The sequence below is a fragment of the Chiroxiphia lanceolata genome, chromosome 8, assembly GCF_009829145.1.
Source record: "Chiroxiphia lanceolata isolate bChiLan1 chromosome 8, bChiLan1.pri, whole genome shotgun sequence".
In the NCBI taxonomy this organism is placed as follows: domain Eukaryota; kingdom Metazoa; phylum Chordata; class Aves; order Passeriformes; family Pipridae; genus Chiroxiphia; species Chiroxiphia lanceolata.
In genome coordinates, this window is record NC_045644.1 from 9,624,973 (window position 1) to 9,644,310 (window position 19,338).

The following is a 19,338-nucleotide window of genomic DNA, read 5'->3' on the forward strand; positions in this document are numbered from 1 at the left end:
TAGGAAATAAACCAAAATCAGCTAATCCTAGTTTTGACTACTCTAGACAATGAAGCAAACCAGTGTATGAAAACTATCAGTAGCAAGGAATTAGGTTTATTTTGATTTTCTGCTGTAACCTTTAGTTTAAAAGAGGATCATCTTAATCAGCTCTGGTTTTAGCAGGTTTGTTCAAATCGATTTCTAAACCCAAGCCTTGACATTAATCACAAACATGTTAGATAACTGCTTAAACACAATAACTGAATCTAAATATCTAAAACAAAAGCATGAAAGAAAAGCCAGTAAATTAAATGAAGATCATCATTAGGATAAAAGTACAGATACAGGATTTATTTTTTAATCTTGTAATAAATACAAATTTAGATGATCTTTTTCTGACATAAGGAGAGAAGTAAGGAGCCATTAACTCAATTTCTGCTCCTCCCAATCTACTTTGAGCAGAAATCCAAATTTGAATGACCACCCAAGCCATAGCTTCCCTGTACTGCTCTGCTTTTTTGCCATGTCAAATTGTAGTGAAAAGGAGATGAAACACATTTCTAGATTTGCACTTTCTTTCAGCTGTATGAATATGAAAGTGCCCAAAAGGCCTTAATGTACCTTCAGAATATCATGAGGCGGGACAGTAATTTTTCCATGTTTCTCACTGAGAATACCAAATCAGAGAGGTTAGGTGCCTTGTCCTCCTCACAGGGCAAAACTGCAGAGAGTCATCCCAAGACCCAGCTTTCTTGGATGCTATTTCCATACTGTGGTCTACAAGACTAATTCTATTTTTGAACCAAAAGCACCAGGTATGCCAACAAGCAGTTGACCTGAAAAAGAGAGACCTTTTTCTACCTATGCCACTTCAAAAATTAATTTCAATATTATTGTTTAGTTAGTAAGCAAATAATTGATTAAAGTTCTTCCCATTATAAGAACTTCTAGGGTAGAAACACTAATTTCTTTCCCTATCCTAACACTCAGGTTACATTTCTGACATTAGACAGACCAAACTCATTTGCAAGCAATAGACAAAAGCAACTTTAGGGAAGGAACTATTGGCCAGGGGGAAAAAGTCAGTATCAACTGTCACCAACACCTTGGCTCAGTTACTCCACATCTATAAAACTTTACTTTTATTCTCCATCCAGATGGAAGAGATGACAGGCTGTAATGGGAACAAAATAAATTAAAAAAACTCACAATTGCTTAACACATGTTGCTCATCAAATATTGCTCTCTCCTGTCAGTGTGAACCACTAACTAATGCTTGGTTAACACAGTCACACTTCTGGGATCAGTGATCCACCCTACCATGGCCCCCTTGTCCTCACCTTCACGCTTCACTTACTAAAAGAGAAAAAAGATCTATTGCTCTACAAGACGTTCTGACAGACTAAATCAAGTAGATTCCTGGGTCTTACAAGCAAAAAACAAAGTCATGGTGTGTAAATATTTCACTCAATTCTGAAAATAAAATACATAATCCACAACTCAAAGCCTGTAACTTTGTATGGACCTACAGCAATAGTGCAATCCTTGCATCAGGGAACACAGGATTAAAAAAGGATACACTTACTGGGTATTTCATATCCTCAAATAAGAACTATTTCAAGAATATTATTTTGTTTTCTAATATATAATTAAGTATTTTTAGGGCATGAATGTTAAATGTTACCATTTAGTGATCCTATTATTTTTGCCAGGAATTTGCAGTTAACGTATGAAAAGCCAGAACATACCAGTTCCCTTGCTTCTTCAAGCTGTTTCTCAACATTTGCAACCATCTGCTTCTTCTCATCTGAAATAGAATTGTGAAAATACCAATATAATTGTGCTCTTGCCATGAAAGAAAAATACACCATTTCAAAAGTTTATATGGATCAGATAAAACTGACTCAAGAGATTTATTCTGTGTGACATCATCACAATGGGGATAACCACATTAGTAATTAAAAAAAAAGGAGACTGGAGAATCCTTGAAGTCTTCTGCTCTGTTATGCAGCATTTGCTAGTTAGGAAAGCACTTCCAGCTGCTCCAGGTGTAGGAGTTATGCCTCAGCTGGCACTTTCTGGGTGTGCACAAATGCATGAGAAGGCACATACATACGCTAAATGAAAAAAAAAATATGGTTTAAGAACAAAGGCTTATCTATTTATTTGTAAAACATGAGACGCACAAAACCAGGCATCCCACTTAAAATTAATCCAGGTACTGAAGAAAAATTAGGTTTCTATTCCCCTGCTCCTATGCTGGGTCTAGAACTGTTTCTTTTGCTTCAACAGAAACAAAATAAAATGCCACAGGAACTACAAGAAAACCGCTTTCTTCTGGTAGCAGTAAAAACACAAATTAGTAATAAAATATGAATATTTTTAAAAATTAAAATCAGTTTTAAGCGATCATCATCTGCCAGGTTCCCTAATAGGTCTATGTCCCAACTGTAGAGATTGACTTTTGACCTGCCTCCAACCATCCATTCACAGGCAAAGGATCCCATAGGAACTGAGGACTGAGATTCAGTGTCACATCATCATAAACACTCCATAGCTCCTCAGAGATCATGATGGGTAAGTCTACACTGGCAGAAGATTTTATCATGCATCTTTAAACTTCAGCTTTCTTTTTTAGTCTGAATTCCTTCGTTTCTCTTCCACATGATCTCTTTGTATCCTGAAACTGGTAGATTAAAGACCAAAAGGGACTATCTGATGATCTGCTTTGATCCTCTGTATGCCACAAGCCACTGAATTTCAAGATGGGACTGTTTTATTAATTACATATAATTTAGCTTCTCACAGGCTGAAATGCTTATCCATCTATCTTCTCATTTACCTAACATACCCTACACTCTCATTTAAGGAAACACAAACATCACAATCTGTCCTTCCTCAGTTACATACACTGGAGCTCTGCCTGCAGAGAGGATCAGGCTCAGGATCATCTTTCTTGCAAATCTGGAATTCATGCTGCCACGTCTGGTGGATTTCACTAAAGCAGAAGCTGCAGGAAATATTTTCTGTGCAGCACTTTTAGTTTTCTGCTAGCAATGTCTTTCTTTAATTCCCCACCAAGTCCTCATGATGGCACTCAGGCCAGAAAATTTAGTGATTTATCTTCTTAAAATAACTAAACCCAAAAGAAAAGAGAATCTATTTTCCCACACACATTTCTATTCCCCTATACAGCATCCCAAAACACCTCTGTTCTTTCCTTCATTAGAAGTTGGCAAGACGATGGTGGACAAAAATAAACACAATGGAAGATATAAAATACACAATATTGTTTTATTGAAGCTGAAATATAATTTTAAAATATAGCAGCAGAAAATATATGGAATTTCAGTATTTCCCTGAGTTGTATTGGATTACAATTTCCATAGACATTTAGTAACCTGAAATTTAGGGATATAAAGTTGGGGTTTTTGAAAGGCATTTCATGCTGTACATATTTTGCTTGTACTTGTGATTACAAGAACTATGTAGCACTCCACTGGCCAGTAAGATCTTACCTACTCAGAGAGAGATTGAGCTACAGACCTTTAGTAGGGGCAACTCAGTACACAGGAAGATCTGGCTGAAACTGTTCCCATAAGATTGGGGTCGGGGTGGAGGTATTCAAATCATATCCAGTGGTTTAGTTAATTAAACTTTAACCCAGCTCTAGATTTTAACATCAACCCAGATTTACCAGTATATAATCACCCAGCTGGCGACAAGAGCAGCTTCTGGGAGTGAGGTGCAGTGACAACAGGCCTTCGTTGTTCCTTCAAATACAGATGTATGAGAGGCACATGACAACATCCCGGCATGGCAGCTTTGGAGAAGTATCTTCACAGACTTCTAGGAAAGCAGCTGCTGACCCTCTAGGGCACACAGTACCATGCAGTCCATGGAATGGTTTTCAAAGCATTTACTTTCAGCTTTACTTTTACTTCCATGGTTAAGCGAAGGAGAGAACTTATTTCACAGTCAGAATCCCCAGAACAAGGAGGGCACAATATTCACAGGATGACTTGCTCAGAGATTGAAAATGAGATGCAAGGGAGTTACTCTGAGTAAAAGAAGCTTGCCACTAACCTAGTGGATCAGGACAAACAAGCTACTATCCAATTAAGGATCCTCATATTACCAACTCTATAAGTCCACTGTGACTTAGCAGTTTTCAAGCTGCCAACTTGATTATATCTTTAAATACATTTTCATCACATGAAATGAAAAAAAAATTTTTTATAACTTTTTGTCTTGATTCAGAATTGAAATACCCTTTCAAGAAAATAAAAAACAATGCTCCATCAAATATATCTAAATTTAATTTTTTTCTCCATATTGCTAGACAGAATGCCCCAAAGATAATATTGTACGTAGCTTGTATAATTTAACTGGTCAAATTAAAAAACTACAGATAAATATAAAGATTGGAAACAAAAGTGTGTTTTTCCTCTGTGTAGGATTGCAAACAAAAATCCATTCTGTGTTTCTACACAAGGTTGTACCACTTTCTTAAAAGAAACAAGTTTTCACTACATTTTCCTCAGTTCTTTCAGCTTTGCCCTGGTATTAGTCATGTTTTTTGTCCCCTAAAATACAGCAGTTACAGAAAGGTGGGAATCTGCCTACAAAGGCAGAAGGATAACACAGCACTGGTTTGATCTGACAGCCAATGAAGAGATTGAAAAAAACTGGATCAAGACTGCGTAGTCCCATCGCTTGTGGAATTGTTTCTTTTTATTAGCACATGCTGAGGAAGAGACTAAGTAACAAAGGGCTTCAGTTCACAGACCACTTGTAGATTTTGCTGTGTTGGCTCAGGTGATTTACATGTTCACCACTGCCAGAAGTTACTGTCCAACAGCAGAGATAAATGGAACAAGATACACGTTTCTCTCTGAGATATAAACCTGTGTTCTAGAAGCATAATACAATGAGCCAGACCTGAAATGGAGACAGTAAACTTCAGTACAGGGGTACAACAGAAAATTAAAGGTGGGACTTTCTTCAGCTAAACCTGTTAGAGACTGAAACACAATGTTTTGATTGCCCAGTAGAAGATGCAGGTATCAAGTATCAGAAGAATGGCAGCACACTAGTTTAAAACCATCACAGCCCAGAGTCTGTTGTGCTGGGAATAGACTAAGTATCACCATTTGCCCTGGTAAAACCATCTTTCATATCAGGCAATCAAAATTTTGATAAATTTTGGTCCAATCACAAGATAGACATTTCTCTGAAACACCAAGGAACATTAATAAAACACATCAGTCAATTACATTCATTCTTCAAAGACCTGCAGCAGCATCACAGAAAATCTATTTAAAAGGCACTTCTCTATTCATAACACTTTCTTTAATCCTCTAGATGATGTCTGCCTTAACAGAATACACTTTTTCCCAAGACATTCTATTGTCCCTGCTGCTTATTGTTTCTGTATTATCAGAGAGCCTTTGTTACATTTCTTCCTGAACTATTTATGCATTTGTGACAACAGGATTGTTTGCTGAGCCATTATGCTGCTAGAACACAAGACATCACGTCCTGACAACACAGAATGCAGGAATGTTGCAAAAACAATCAACCAGTATTTCTCCAAGTCCACCGAGCAGGAGGCTTACAGCAGGTCCATCTTGAGCAGCACAGGGAAATAAACCAGTCACTAGACTTCAGGAGATCTCTTTGTATTATGCAGAAGCAGCACAAGTCCTTACACCTTTCATCCTGCTTCTTCCAGCGTGGAGGAAGAAGGCCATCAGCAATCTCTCTCAAATCACTGCTGCTGAAAACTGTCACCTCACATCCCCCTCCCACCTCACAGTCCTCTTTTTGAGGCTCTCCCAGCCATCTCCACAAGAACTAACTGGAACTTCTGGTGATGAAGAAACAGATCTTGTAAATATTCCTATTAAGAAACAAGGGAAAAATGTGCATTTAAAATATTTCTGATTAAAGTGTTCAGCATAGTCAGAGATTTTTTTTTCCCCGGGTGGTCAAAAGCCTCTATTAGCTAAGTCTGCAGTTTGTTTTGAAGTCATAGAAAATGTTTTTTTTCTGATGAAAGACAGAATAGCCCCAAAACCAGAAGTAAAGCCTCAGTTGTCAATGTACAGGGAAAGAAGCAGCTATAATGCAAGTCGGTCTGAACCATGTATGACCAGCCTCAAATCCCAACATGGAAAAGTCACCTCCTAATAAAAAAGTAAAATTAACCATTGTGTTATCTTGATGCCATTTAGCCCAGTACCATGGTACTGGTCCTGCAGGGAACATGTATTCTCTCTCCTCTGAGAGGATGGCAAATTCTGGAAAAAGTAACCTTTTTCTGAAATCTGAATGATTTCAAAGCCTGCTGCTTCTAGGCTATGGTACTGTTTAAGCCAATTCTCTTTAAACATCTAGCATGTAAGCTCCAAAGTCTTCCTAAGTGAATATGGGAGACTGATTAAGCAGGGGATTATGAAAATCCACTACTATTAAGCAGAATATTCTTTCTACTATTGAACAGACTCCAATGACTTCCAAAATCTATACAACTAGGAACTTAAATCTCTGCTATTAAGAAATTACATCTCTCTTCTTTTTCCATAAATCAGTGTAGAACTATTGATTTTCAGAAAAGGAGCCAGTAGTGTATTTATGATGTCTCCCTGTTCCTGTAAGAGGTCCTTTAATTTGCTGTTTAAAAGTGAAGAACCTTTGTGCATTCTCTCGGTAAATTTTTCTAGTGCACATTTACAGGTTAAATATAATTTATGAGCAGAGTAAATGACACCAATTCTAAATTCTAATCTTGGGAACTCTTTGATTCTCTCCCTTCTTCATTTTGCAAGTTTCTATTAGAAAACAGACAAAGTTTTCCACCCCAGCTGCAGCTTCTTGGGAATTATAACCCCTAGTCTTTTCTGTTAAGATCAAGAGCAAAACAGCTTTGTTAAGCCAAGGAAAAGGCACAGTTTCCTATTCTTTAACCATGGAACTGAAAAAACTGAATTTTTTCAGAAGACTTTCTAACTTGCTAAGAATAGAACTGGACGTAACCTTCCAGAATCAAAAAGGCTTTTACTCAAAATCCCCTAAGATCACACATTTTAGTTGACCACCTACCTCAAATCCTGTTTAGAGTTACTACTTAACGATGCATTTCCCACTCTAAAAGTAGGATGGTATTTCTTTGGTCCTGGATGCCCGATACTTTTCCCTTTAGTCATACAGCAGATTGACATACCATTAGCATGTGTTTATTTCCTCCTTATACAGTATCCACTCCTATGGTTTAAGTTCCCTAAAGGTTTGGGAATCGTGCATTAGAAGCAGAGGTAGAAATATTAAATGACCTGGAAACAGAAAAGGCATTAAGCTGAGCTACAAGAGGAGCAGATGACAAAATCATGAGTGTCACCTTCCCTCTGTCTCATACTCAGACCCCTGTATTGGGGCACTGATTCATATGTGCTGGGAGATTGACCTGGTCTGATTAACGAGATTATCATTTTCACCTTTTTACACTGACACAGACAGAATTGACTCTGTTGAAGGGACACGCCATGAATCAGACCATGAACGCTGCAGGCTCCGACAAACACATTAAAGCAAATGAACACTGATTTCTTCTGAATCTGCTCCTGCATGTGAGTCACCACAGTCAATTATCCAAATCCAGTGTACGAACAGTGGGCAGCAAAAATAAACATTCAGATTAAATCACGCACGAAATCGCTCTACGCCACAAGAAAAAGGCTTGATTTCCACCACTGATGTTGAGGCATGACCGCAATAAACAGCATCCAGCAGCAGTGCTAGCACAGGGAACACCCCTCAGTTCTGCTCAGCTGCACTGGCGTAACCTCGCGTGGCCCCGCAGCGGGGCAGAAGGCAAGGGCTGATCCTCACAGGTGACCAGCAAACGATATTCTTATTGAAGAGTATTCTGAACACACCTCATGAGATAACGCGCGGCTCGGACAGACCCGGGGCGGGGAGGTGGATACCCATTCTGCTGTGCAAGGAGCGAGGACACACATTCGGGTACCGGGACACCGAGACCTCGCTAAAAACACACCGGCCGCTCCCGCCGCCGCCCCGCGCGCTGGGAACGCGGTGGCTCCGGGACCGGAGAGGCTCCGACAGAGGAGCCCCCCGGGCCTGCGGGGCGAGCGCCGCAGGGGCAGGGACCAGCCTCTCACCTCCTACCAGCTTGGGCACCTTGCCGATGCGGCCCGTGATGTCGGCCGTGAGCACGGCGAAGTCCTGCTCGTAGCTCTCGAAGTCCGCGGACATCGCGGCGGTGCCAGTGCCGCTGCCGGGGCGGCCCCGCCGACACTGCTCTGCGCCGCTTCCGCGTTCTGATACCGCCAAATGCGCCCCGCCCTCCCCCGGACACCTCGCCGCAGGTTCCGCCGGCACTCAGGTGCTTCTACCGGCACGGCTTTAAGCGGCACGGCTTTAACCCGGAGTGGCCTGACATGCGGGGTCGCGTTGCTCCGCGGGCACAAACCGGCGGCGGTGGTGATGGGTCACTCCCGTCCTGCAACCCCGCAGCGTTGTAACCTGCAGGGGCACACGGACGCGGCTGCCGCACCAGCTGTTTCCTGCCGGGCCCGTATTGAGGGCGCACCGCGGGCGGGCGGTGGCAGCGCGGTACCCGCTCCCCCCCCCGCCCCCGCCGCTCCTCCCCTTCCCTGCCCTCCCCTTCCCATCCCTGTCCCTTCCCGCCCTGCCCTTGCCTGCCGGCGGGAGCCATGCACGGCGGCGGCGGCGGCGGCAGCGGGGCGGTGGCGGCGGGCGGGCGGCGGTAGCGGGGATGGCGGTGCCGGGCGCGCTGGGGCGGGCGCGGCGCCTGTGCCACTGGGGCCCGGCAGTGGCGCTGGCCGTGGTGGCCGTGTGCTCCGCCACCGCCATGGCCGACGCCGCGCTCTGGTACTGGCCCCTGGACACGGCCGGGGGCAGCGTCAACTTCATCATGCTCCTCAACTGGACCGTCATGATCCTCTACAACTACTTCAGCGCCATGTTCGTGGGGCCCGGGTACGTCCCGCTGGGGTGGACGCCGGTAAGCGCTGCCGTGAGACCACCGCGCCCCGGGGCCGGGCTCTCCCGCGGTCTCAAGGGCAGAAACCGCGTGTCTTTCCATGGCACCTCTGTCCCCTAAGAATGCTCCGGGCTCGCAGGCCACTCCTCCCTCCTTATCTTGTTTCGAAATCTTCCCTTTCCGCCTCTTTCCTTCCCCCTCCCGCTCCCCCGCCCCGCGCTTAGTTGCTGCTTCTCCCAGCGTTTCCAGTCCGCTCCAACTTGCTCCATTCCCTCCCCTGTGCTGTGAAGTCTCTGTGTTTTACAGGGGCTTCTCAAAGCAAAAAAAACCAGGAAACAAGTACTGTTAGCAACACTTGAGAACCTCAGGGTTATCTGCAAGCTCTTGCAGGCACTTGTACTGGAGGCTTTGCTGCCAGCAGTAACAGTTACAAGAAATTAATTTAAAATTTTTTTTTTATGCGAGCCAGAAAATTATATGTTGATCGTATGCTTAATGCAGTACTAGATGGAAATTTGCCTTTCCTGTGCTTCAGTAATCTCTTGGAAGAGGGAGTAGTCAAGGGCCAGAATGATAAAGGTTCAGAGTTTCAAGGCAGCTGCCCAGAGTTTTCTGTTCCAGTGGCACAATAAAAAGTTTAGTAATAGTCACATTTCTACTTGTGGAATATTACTCAGGATAGAGTCTAGTCAGAAGAGGATCCTGATGTAGCCTTAGCCAGACAACTGTGTATTCCACTTCGTGAAGGGAAGATTTTGGCCAGAATTACTACTGGCTATCAACAGGTGTCTCTGTCTCTCATCCTGCTGTAAGAGAGATTATAGAAACATTATTATTAATGCTTAACAAGTACTGTATCTTAGTAGTAAACCTAGATTGGCTTTTGGAATAAAATGCAGAGACAAGGGCCACAAGATTGATTGATTGTATTTGTTTTTAATTATAAAGGCCTCATGCTGATTTTTAGTCTCAGAACTTCACTATGAAATCCTGCTTGTACAGTCACTCTTGCTAACTGAAGAACTGTTTGTTTCCTTTAGCAACCAGCACTTTCAACAGTGGGAGATGGCTGTGTTGATAGCCAGATTAACTAAGAGATTATTTCATTTTGGTTTTTTCTCTGTCACCTACCATTAAATAGTGTTGGACTGTGAAACTCACCCTTTCAGAAGAAATCAAATATGCTTAGGTTAGGAAAATGCCAAGAATATGCATTGTTAGTGAAGTTATGTATATATCTAACACTCCTATTCTTCTTTTTAAAGGAAAAATCTCAGGATTGCATGTATCTCCAATACTGTAAAGTGTGTCAGTCTTACAAGGCACCTCGTTCACACCACTGTCGAAAGTGTAACAGGTACTGTCTTTCTTTAAAATTAAAGTCCATATTAAAGCAGCTTAAAAATCTAATCATAGGCTATTACCATAATTTGTTCTTCCAGGACTTGTGCTTTTTAAAAAAGCTTCCATATGAACACTATACCCATTTCAAATATTTCCTCTTTGTAACTGTATGATTTCTATACAGTTTTACCGTATTTTAGTTTAATAAGTGAATGTCTGTAACATTTTCCTTATAGCTTGAAATCAGTTTCTCCTGAGAACTTCTTGACACTACTAACAAAACAATGCAGTCTTGCTTCAGGGATGTGAGTGTGTGTAAATACCTAAAAGTCTTTGAGTCTTTTTTATGTTCTGAGTCCAAACATTCACCTACTGAGGGAGCAGAAAAACCTTTTCTGTCATCTTTCCAAAAGTGAATTAAATGTTGATTTGAGTGGAAATTTTGTACTGTTCTTTTACTCTTCACTAAAGAGGTTTTTTTTTTTTGAGGGGAGTCTGCATGTTAAGTGAGGCAATAAATCTTTTTTAGGTCAGTTTCAGAAGTTTGTACCTTGTTATCTTCCAACAGACTTGTTCTGGTACAAAATATGCTTTTATTATAAATAGCTGCACTGGAATTTAGTGCAGCTTGAAAAAATCAAGGCATTTCAGCTCTCTACAATCCAAACTGTGGTTGCATTTATCTTGGGTTTACAGGGCAGGTCGTCCTCTGAAGGATTGTTAAACAATGGGGTAAAAGGATATTGCAACATACATGTTCATTTGTTATTTCTATAAACACACTGCGTTTTTAGGAAGTTGAAACTCTAGAGCTGTGCTGTTATTTAGCTGCATCATCTCCAGATTTAAAATTTGAGGCTCCTTTCCTTGAGTGACAATCTTTACACTGAGAACTGATCACTTAGGTGGTCACTTACTTTTACACCTGTCAAGCTAATTTGGGATGTGAACAAATCTTTAACCTGGTGGGGGTTTTTTGTACCTGTAAGCTACACCAAAATAAACAGCTTTAGGTTGAATACAAGAGTGTATCTGGGGTGTTTACACTTGGAAAAGATATTTTGAAAAGGATTTTCAGTGGTGTGAGGTCAATACATAACAGTTGAGGAAGCTTTCAGTGTTTACTCCTGAAAATAGAGGCACTAACACACTTGCATCTGTGTAACTTTAAATATTCTTCCTGCAAGTAGTTCACAGGGAATTTGATATTTCCTTTATTTTTCTGGTTTGCTTATTTAAAAAAATTAGCAATAATACTAGTGCTTAATTATTGTGATGATAGTTCTTACAGGTCCCATCTTATGGCTCTGTTTTCTGGCTCTGGAATATGCTGCTTTTTAGTAACTAGCAAGTTTGAGTAAAGAGTAGGACAGATAACTAAGAAGGATAGGACCTGGAAGCACTTTTTATTTGCTTTCTTTTATTTTATAGTGTGGAAGTATAATTCTGAATAGCAACAAAAAAAGAAACTACTGTGTTGGTCTGTTGGAAATTGGTGGGTTTAGATGAATGAATGGTGTTTGAATAATAAAAAGTTAGCTGTCCTTTTCTTTGAGCTTTTTGATAAATCATATGTGTCCTTTATATTAATCAATATTTGTTATTCACAGATGTGTCATGAAGATGGATCACCATTGTCCTTGGATCAACAACTGTTGTGGATACCAGAATCATGCATCTTTCACTCTATTTCTCCTCTTAGCTCCACTGGGATGCATTCACGCTTCTTTCATATTTGTTATGACTATGTACACTCAGCTTTACAACAGAGTAAGAAAACATAATTAAATGCTTAGAGTATTATTTAAGTCAGATGCATAAGTTATCTCTGGAAGTACAAGATAATTTGGTTTTCTGAGAAGCAACATGTGGAGTTCCTTGCTATTATTTCAACATACGCTCTTAGTTCTGCTCTCTACCTATGAGAAGTATATATATTAATTGCAGGAGGATTGAGGGAAAGTTGTTTCTGTTTTCTTTCTTTTTTTTTTTCCCCTGTTGCTTGTCATAATCACAGAGAGTTTCCTAGTGCTTTACATTGGCTGAAGACAATTTCTGAGTAGCACTTTTATATAGAGAGAGACAGGCTGTGTTGTGGCTGCCACAGAAACTAGCTGCTATTTGTTTCCAACACACAAGTTAGATGCTATTTATTGTTTTTTACTTGCCACTTTTTTAGAATTATGTCCATTTCTTCAAGGAAAGAAAAGTACGTTATTTTTGAGACTAAAATTAAATGTTAGTTTGTGGTTTTTAAGTGGAAAACTTTAACTGTAGCAACAATGAGCAAAGGTTGTTCTGCAATGCAGCCCTTATCTCAGATTCACGGTTACGATTATAAGCTTTGATTTCAGCCTTTGTGGTTACAGTGAAGAGCTTGTTAACATGAGCTGAGTGTAACAGATGAAGTTGTGTTTGTAACAGCTGAGTGCAGAGTGACAATGTTGAGAACTGCTGTCTGCCAAAGCTTTCACAGGCAAACCTGTAGCGTTTCTGTGGAAAGCGGGTACTGTTCTGTGCAAAAGTTGTCTGTCTGGTACTGATGAATGCCTTTTTGTTAACATGCAGGAGTCCAGATATTTTTTGCTGATTTTGGGCCTGTAGAGCTGGCAAGATGATATTTGTGGTTTCACTTTCTATCCCAAAGGTCTCCATCTAGCAAAAAAACATGCTGATGAAGACAAAAGTCTTTTGAAACTTTTTTTTTTTTTTAATTACTCCACTTGCATTATGAACCTGTCAGAAGTTGGACACTTACCTTCAGAGCCAGATTCCTTCTTGGTAACTTGCTTTGTTTCAGCAGTTGGAATGTTCTAGACCTGAATGATATTTTCCCTTTGCAGATATCTTTTGGGTGGAGTTCTGTGAAGATTGACATGAGTGCAGCCAAAAGAGACCCTCGACCCATTATTCCCTTTGGACTGTCTGCATTTGCTGCATCTTTATTTGCCTTAGGACTGGCATTAGGAACAACTATTGCTGTTGGTATGCTGTTTATTATCCAGGTAATGTTAAGGCTCTGTTAAAAAGAAGTTGGAAGTTTTAAGTTTTCCCTGCTTGCGTAGCAGAAACAGAATTCAGGGTTGAGATAGGAAGAGTCATTTAGAGCTTATGTTGCTGTCTAACTTTTCCAGGGGTTTATGTAGCTTTATCCCAGTTTCTCTGTTGTTACCACAGTTTTTTTTCCATTATTTTTCATGGGGGAGCTTGGAGGTGAAAGTCTAATGAACTAAAGAAAACATGAGATAGACTTTATAAACTCTCTGAAAACGGCAAAATACTTGGCCCTGTCTCTGAAAATAGGTATAAATGTGCCTGATATGTTTCTTAACATGTTTTAGATCTTCGGAAGGAAGCAAAAACATTTTAAGCATAAACTGAAATACTGTGTAATACAGACTTAGGTATATAATTCTGGAGCACGTATCTCTGCTGAGTGTTAATTTTTAACATTTTATGTTTCAGTTAAGTCTATGAAAGTTGCTTTGTTCTTTAAAATAGATTTAGTTTGTTAAGTGACGTTTTCTTTACATAGGTGATGTATTTCTGCAGAAAATAAATGCTAATTTCACTTGTCATTTTTATTTTAGATGAAAGTAATTTTGACAAATAAAACTTCAATCGAGTCCTGGATTGAAGAAAAGGTAAGCTCATATTATAGTATTCTTGTACTGTTACAGAGTTTATTCTCCATATTTATTAGTTTTTTGTTTCACCTCTCTGGATTTAAACCAAAGGTGTCATTTCCATTCACCACTGACTTAACACCTACAAGCAGCATTTCCCTTACTCTGTCTCTGAAATTCAGTGAAAGAGATGAGAAATCAGGTAAATGCATAATTTTTCTTTTCTTTTTTTGTTTGGAGGAGTTTGTTGAACCTAGAATAATATTTGCTTTGAGAAGACTTTGCTTATCCACTTGAAACATGTGGGTGTTTTCATCTGAAACTTGAGTTGTCTTTGTTGTTATACCTACCCGTATCTTTAATTGTCCACCTCACTGACCCATTCTAAGTGACATCATCTGACTCATGGTTTTCATCATTTCCTACTTTGGATATTAAGGGAGGATTTTCCTTGATTTAGGAAGATTTTCCTTGATGGGTAGGATTTTCCTTGATTTTGCAGAAGTACTAGAAAATACCTAGTGTTCTTGCCTTTAAATTTCTCTTTGATTTCCTTATCTTTATGGAGGTTTTCACAAGATTTTTCAGGAGAAATACAGTCAAGCAGTAAAAGCTAAATTTAGAGGAAGGAAAACTGACTCAGTGTTTAGAAACTAGTTCAGTGCTACCAGGTTTTTTTTGTGTAAGTCCACAAACATTTCATGAATGTCTTTATAGTCTTTCTTTTATTCTGTGTGTCAAAATTACCATGAGAATCTTGACTGGGTATAAGTACTGAAGTGTTGTAATACTGGCTCTTTTCACAGCATCTGGCTGGATCCTAGTCCTGATAGACCTTTGAATAATAGGACAATTGAATATAAATGAAAGAAATTTCTGTTACAACTGTATAGTAGATTTTGGAATAATATGTTCAAATTTTAACTGTAAAACAGAGGGTGCTAATATGTCCCTTTTGATAACTGAACATGGACTGTAATACATAAGTATTTAATAAAATGGCTTTATTGCAACAGAGGACACTCTTCTGTGGCTGCTCCACTAGATGTCATTGGTACTGTGGGAATGTAAAGCTCGTAACTGTGGAATAGAGGCAATTCAGAGCATGTCTGTGTGTGCAGTTCTTAGAGGTGGAATTGGCACTACCCTTGTTGAATTGTGCTCATGATCATCCATCAAAGAATCCTGAGCTGTGGAAGCTTCTGTAGGTAACTGAGAATTAGTCAGCCGTTGGTCCTTAAAAAAAAGCCATAAAATCAGAGTGTGGAGTGGGTTAACAGTGTAGTCAGTTGACTCTGCTGTTTCAGAGCAAGTGGAGGGTGATGGGGATGGGGGATGCTCAAACCAGACATACTTCTAAATGCCATGATTGTTATAAGTAGTTTTAAAACCCTGGGTTAGTATAGCAGGAGTTAACTGCTCTTGCCTGAATATGTTTGCCTTTAGCTCTCATGGACCCATACAGGGGTTATGACCTGGCCTTTTTCATATTTGCTGCTTGATTGCAGTTTGTAGGGTATGTTTTTATGTACTGCATTTCTTAATTATTTTCTAGGCCAAAGACAGAATCCAGTACTACCAAACGGGTGAGACCTTTATTTTTCCCTATGATACGGGAAGTAAATGGAAGAACTTCAAGCAAGTGTTTACATGGTCTGGGATTCCTGAGGGAGATGGCCTGGACTGGCCAGTTAGAGATGGGTGTCATCAGTACACTTTGACGGTAATTGGTCTTCAACGATATCCCAAGTTAATTCTCCCCACTATCTAGTTGTCTGCTTTGCTTTGCAAGTATAGACTAGCTTTTTAAATAACTAAAATAGACTGGCTAGAAATACATATACAGTGTTCTGTTGAATGTTTTCCCATTTTTGATAGACTAGAACTTATACTTTTGTTAGTGCTTTTAAATGCTAACAGTATTTCCTATGTTTGTTGAATGGTTTCAATACCTGGCTTCATTTTGCGTTGAACACACAAGTCCTTTTAAACTAAACACTGCCTAAATTTCTATTTATAATCATTTATAGATAGAGCAACTGAAACAGAAAGCAGACAAGCGAGTAAGAAGTGTAAGTATTTGTCAAGTTTGATCTGAAATGACAAAGTATCAATATGAACATGTAATTGCTAAGTCTATTTCTTAATTTTAAATTTAGCAATAAAATTAAGACTTTTCCACATAAACAATGTATAGCAACCTCTGCTTAATTCAGCTTGGCCTTTAGCCTACTTTGCATTTGCTTCTTAGTTTCCAGGTGGGAAGAAATGTAATAATAAAGATGACTGTGCTTCATTGTTAAGCAGTTAATTTAAAATTTAGAGTCCCTTTGACAGCCATTGTCATTATGCTTAAATATAATAATATGCTTGAATTTATTTTTTTGGTATGAAACTTATCAGCAAGACCATAACCCTTAAAATAATCTATTGCTGTGTTCTGTTAAAATTTGTAGGTTCGGTATCGAGCCGTAGAAGATTACAGTGGTGTCTGCTGCCCTGTGACTAAAGGTGTTAAAACATTCTTCACAACACCGTGCACTGAAGAACCCAGAATCGCACTGAGTAAAGGGGATCTGATTTTAGCCACAAGAGGCTTAAAGTTAGTGGCCCCACACCTTTATGTTTGGTTAAAAGAAATATCCAGATGAGTTCTGGCATCTAACTACCTGTTACGCTTCCTTCCCCAGACACTGGATGTATGGTGAGAAGATTCTCGACTCAGCTGCCGATGGTATGAAGCAGTTATTTTCACTTTTTCTGTTGAAAATTGCAAATCAATTTTATAGCTGTCTGGAAACGTAGCCAATATTATATGTTCAGTTCTCAAAATGTGTAATGATGACCTTACTTGCATTAGCTTCTCTCCACTCCACATCCACAGTTTTTAGTCTATAGACTTCCCAGTTTTGAGTAACATTAAATGACTCTATCAGACTGGCAGAACACTCATCTAGTAGTTTACTGGAAGTTGAATGGGAAGGGGGGCACTTCATATTCTAAGAAAAAGTTAGACTTTTAGACTCTAAAGATATTAATGATTATTTACTTTTTTGATATTTAAATGGTGGTCTGTCTTAAATACGCCAGGTTTCCTATCTACACACCCTGCATAACTATAAGACTGGGATTAATCTTTGTATATCTTAAAAACAAGGAGACATTATGTCTTTGGTTTGGAATAATTTCCAAAGACTTTGATATGCATTTATAAAACTTAACAACTGCGTGTGTTGAAGATGTTAAAGGTTCCTGCTGATCTGCAGAGGATCAATATCACAGCCACTTGCACTGAAGCTTTTACATTTTTTTTTTTACTTCAGACCTCTTGGTTTGGACTGAAGTAAAATTTTATCTGCGAGACGGTGTGTTGGATTCTGTTATCTCTTCCAAACAATTGTTAATTTATTGCATGGGCATTCCATGTTGGCAAAAGCGAGGCTGCCAGCAGCCAGTACACTGACAGTGTCCACGCTTTTGTGGGAGGTCTGAGACCTTTATGGGCTGGAAGTGCTTTGGCAGCTCACTCCATGAACTCCTTCAAACTTCAAATCTAAATGTGCATGGTAATAATTTGTATTGTGTTGCTTATTGTGAAGATTAGCAGACATATCTGCTATATTCAATGTTGGGGTTTTTTTTGTAATCAGGTGGAATGTGGTGTGGGTGGGGAATGGTGAATACTGAGAGGCTGGATTAGAATCCAAAATAACATTGGCATTTTGGAGAACTAGGCTTCAAAAATAGGATGAAATTTGTTAGGAATGTATAGCAAATGCTATAAATAAGCAGGAATAACAAGTTGCACTACAACAAGATGGCAAAATGAATGATCAAGTAGCAATTCTGTTGAAAAAAGGACTCAATTGTAATCTTAAGATGAGTCAACACTTTCAAAAAAGAAAAAAGCATATAGCTTCCCAGATGTATGAAATAATCCTTCAACATTGGCAGAGACTTGGCTGAAATACTGCCACAGGTAAAAGCAGTTGCTGCATCTCAAGAAAGAGTAAGATCAGCTATAAAGGGTTGAGAGGAAAACAGTGAAAATAATTAGAATAATAGAAAATGTGACTTATCAGGCAAAGCTGAAAGAATTGGGGTGGCTTACCTGGAGAGGAGTAGGAGATAGAGAGCCCAAGGTATGTACAAATAGTCATCAGCTGTATGAAAGTCTATGGTAGAGAAGTTTATCTGCTTCCTCTGTGAACCTGATTTATAGACAGAAAGATTAAGATAGGGTATTAGGATGAATTTTTCTCAAGGAAGGTAGAGGACTGGAGAACTTTGGAGATATCTGAAAACATTTTAGGTAGTGGAAAAGAATCAATGCATCCTAAGGCAATGATGTTAGGAATGACTTAGATGTTCTGTCTTATAGAAGAAAATAACTTATTGCTTGATGTCTCTTCCAGTCCTGTGTTTTTCCTCTGTAGTGGGTCATGGTTTTTTCCAAGTTAATGCAAATTTTCATGTCTTAAGGTGGAATAAGAGAACGAGGCTGGTTCCCTAGGAAGTGTGTGGAAAAATGCCAGTATGACTCTGAAACGGATCAACCAGTGGATGGAGAGAAGAAAAACAGATAGCCTTCTAATTTTTTTAACTATGAAATGGAATTTTTACTTCAGACCACAATCCTTTACTTGAAATTTTCTGTATATTACTTTAGATTTATGCAATGAATATGTTAGGATGAGGTTTTCTTTTCCTCACAGCTGAAAGGGTTGGATATGCCTGTGCCATGGTTTGCATACTTTTTAAACAATAAATAATTGAAGAAGCCATTCAGTGGATTGCCTTCAAGATGCATCTTTTTCATCACAAGTCAGGACTTTTTTTTCTTTTTGTTGTTTAAATTGCATTCTGAGGGTTCATTTGTTAGGTTTTTTTCCTTGATCGCATCTGATTGTGATGCGTGCTGCTTGTCTTTTGTATTTCTTTGAAGCTGCCCCTGAAAATCACAAAATAAACATCTGATTCAAATTCCAGATAAAATTTGTTACCTGTGACTCTTAATCATGTGAATTGTCCACCTCCAATAAATGATACATTCATATTCACTTGTGGATTAGTTGTTCTTAGACATAGAAGAACTTGTTTATAGGCATGGGAATGTGAGCTGACTGGGAAGTAAAGATTTCACCATTGTAAGTTGTCTTTCAAGCTTAGAAAGATTTCTGCTCTTGGGATAAGAATATTCTGTGCTTTTCATGGCAAAAAATACAGCCAGCACTCTCTGCTCCCTCTGAAATCTGAGCCTGTACCCAAGAGACTAGAGTTCTTGTTCTATCTAGGAGTGAAAGAAAGCAGTAGCCAAGAATGAAAAGTTTTGTGAGTCTGGTTGCTGCTAGTGATTAA

General features: G+C 39.5%; 2 protein-coding genes across 6 annotated transcripts in view; one reads left to right on the forward strand and one right to left on the reverse strand.

Annotated features, from left to right (window-relative positions):
- VTI1A (vesicle transport through interaction with t-SNAREs 1A) overlaps positions 1–8,344 on the reverse strand; it is a 272,255-nt gene extending 263,911 nt beyond the window's left edge. The window contains exons 1-2 of one of the 5 annotated variants that reach the window (XM_032694607.1): positions 8,166–8,342; positions 1,731–1,789 (exon numbers count right to left, since the gene is read on the reverse strand). In XM_032694607.1, coding sequence (XP_032550498.1) covers positions 1,731–1,789; positions 8,166–8,259 — 153 coding nt within the window. In that variant the 5' untranslated portion in view covers positions 8,260–8,342. Of the gene's footprint in view, positions 1–1,730; positions 1,790–8,165 lie in introns of all 5 variants that reach the window. The other 4 variants (XM_032694603.1, XM_032694604.1, XM_032694606.1 and 1 more) reach the window with 4 other exon arrangements.
- Positions 8,345–8,655: 311 nt separating this feature from the next.
- Positions 8,656–19,040, forward strand: ZDHHC6 (zinc finger DHHC-type palmitoyltransferase 6). Its single transcript, XM_032695090.1, has 10 exons — positions 8,656–9,031; positions 10,276–10,367; positions 11,965–12,124; positions 13,198–13,359; positions 13,945–13,998; positions 15,536–15,703; positions 16,011–16,052; positions 16,437–16,582; positions 16,671–16,714; positions 18,463–19,040. Exons 1-10 carry the CDS (start codon positions 8,783–8,785, stop codon positions 18,564–18,566), a joined length of 1,221 nt encoding a protein of 406 aa, XP_032550981.1. The 5' UTR covers positions 8,656–8,782; the 3' UTR covers positions 18,567–19,040.
- The last annotated feature ends 298 nt before the right edge of the window (positions 19,041–19,338 follow it).

What these genes read in the sequence shown, in the direction of transcription:
- ZDHHC6 (XM_032695090.1), top strand. Translation starts at nt 8,783, where the DNA reads ATGGCGGTGCCGGGCGCGCTGGGGCGGGCGCGGCGCCTGTGCCACTGG. An exon ending in AGTCCTGGATTGAAGAAAAG is followed by an intron (nt 13,999 to 15,535) that starts GTAAGCTCATAT and finishes ATTATTTTCTAG; the next exon opens with GCCAAAGACAGAATCCAGTA. An exon ending in TCTCGACTCAGCTGCCGATG is followed by an intron (nt 16,715 to 18,462) that starts GTATGAAGCAGT and finishes TCATGTCTTAAG; the next exon opens with GTGGAATAAGAGAACGAGGC.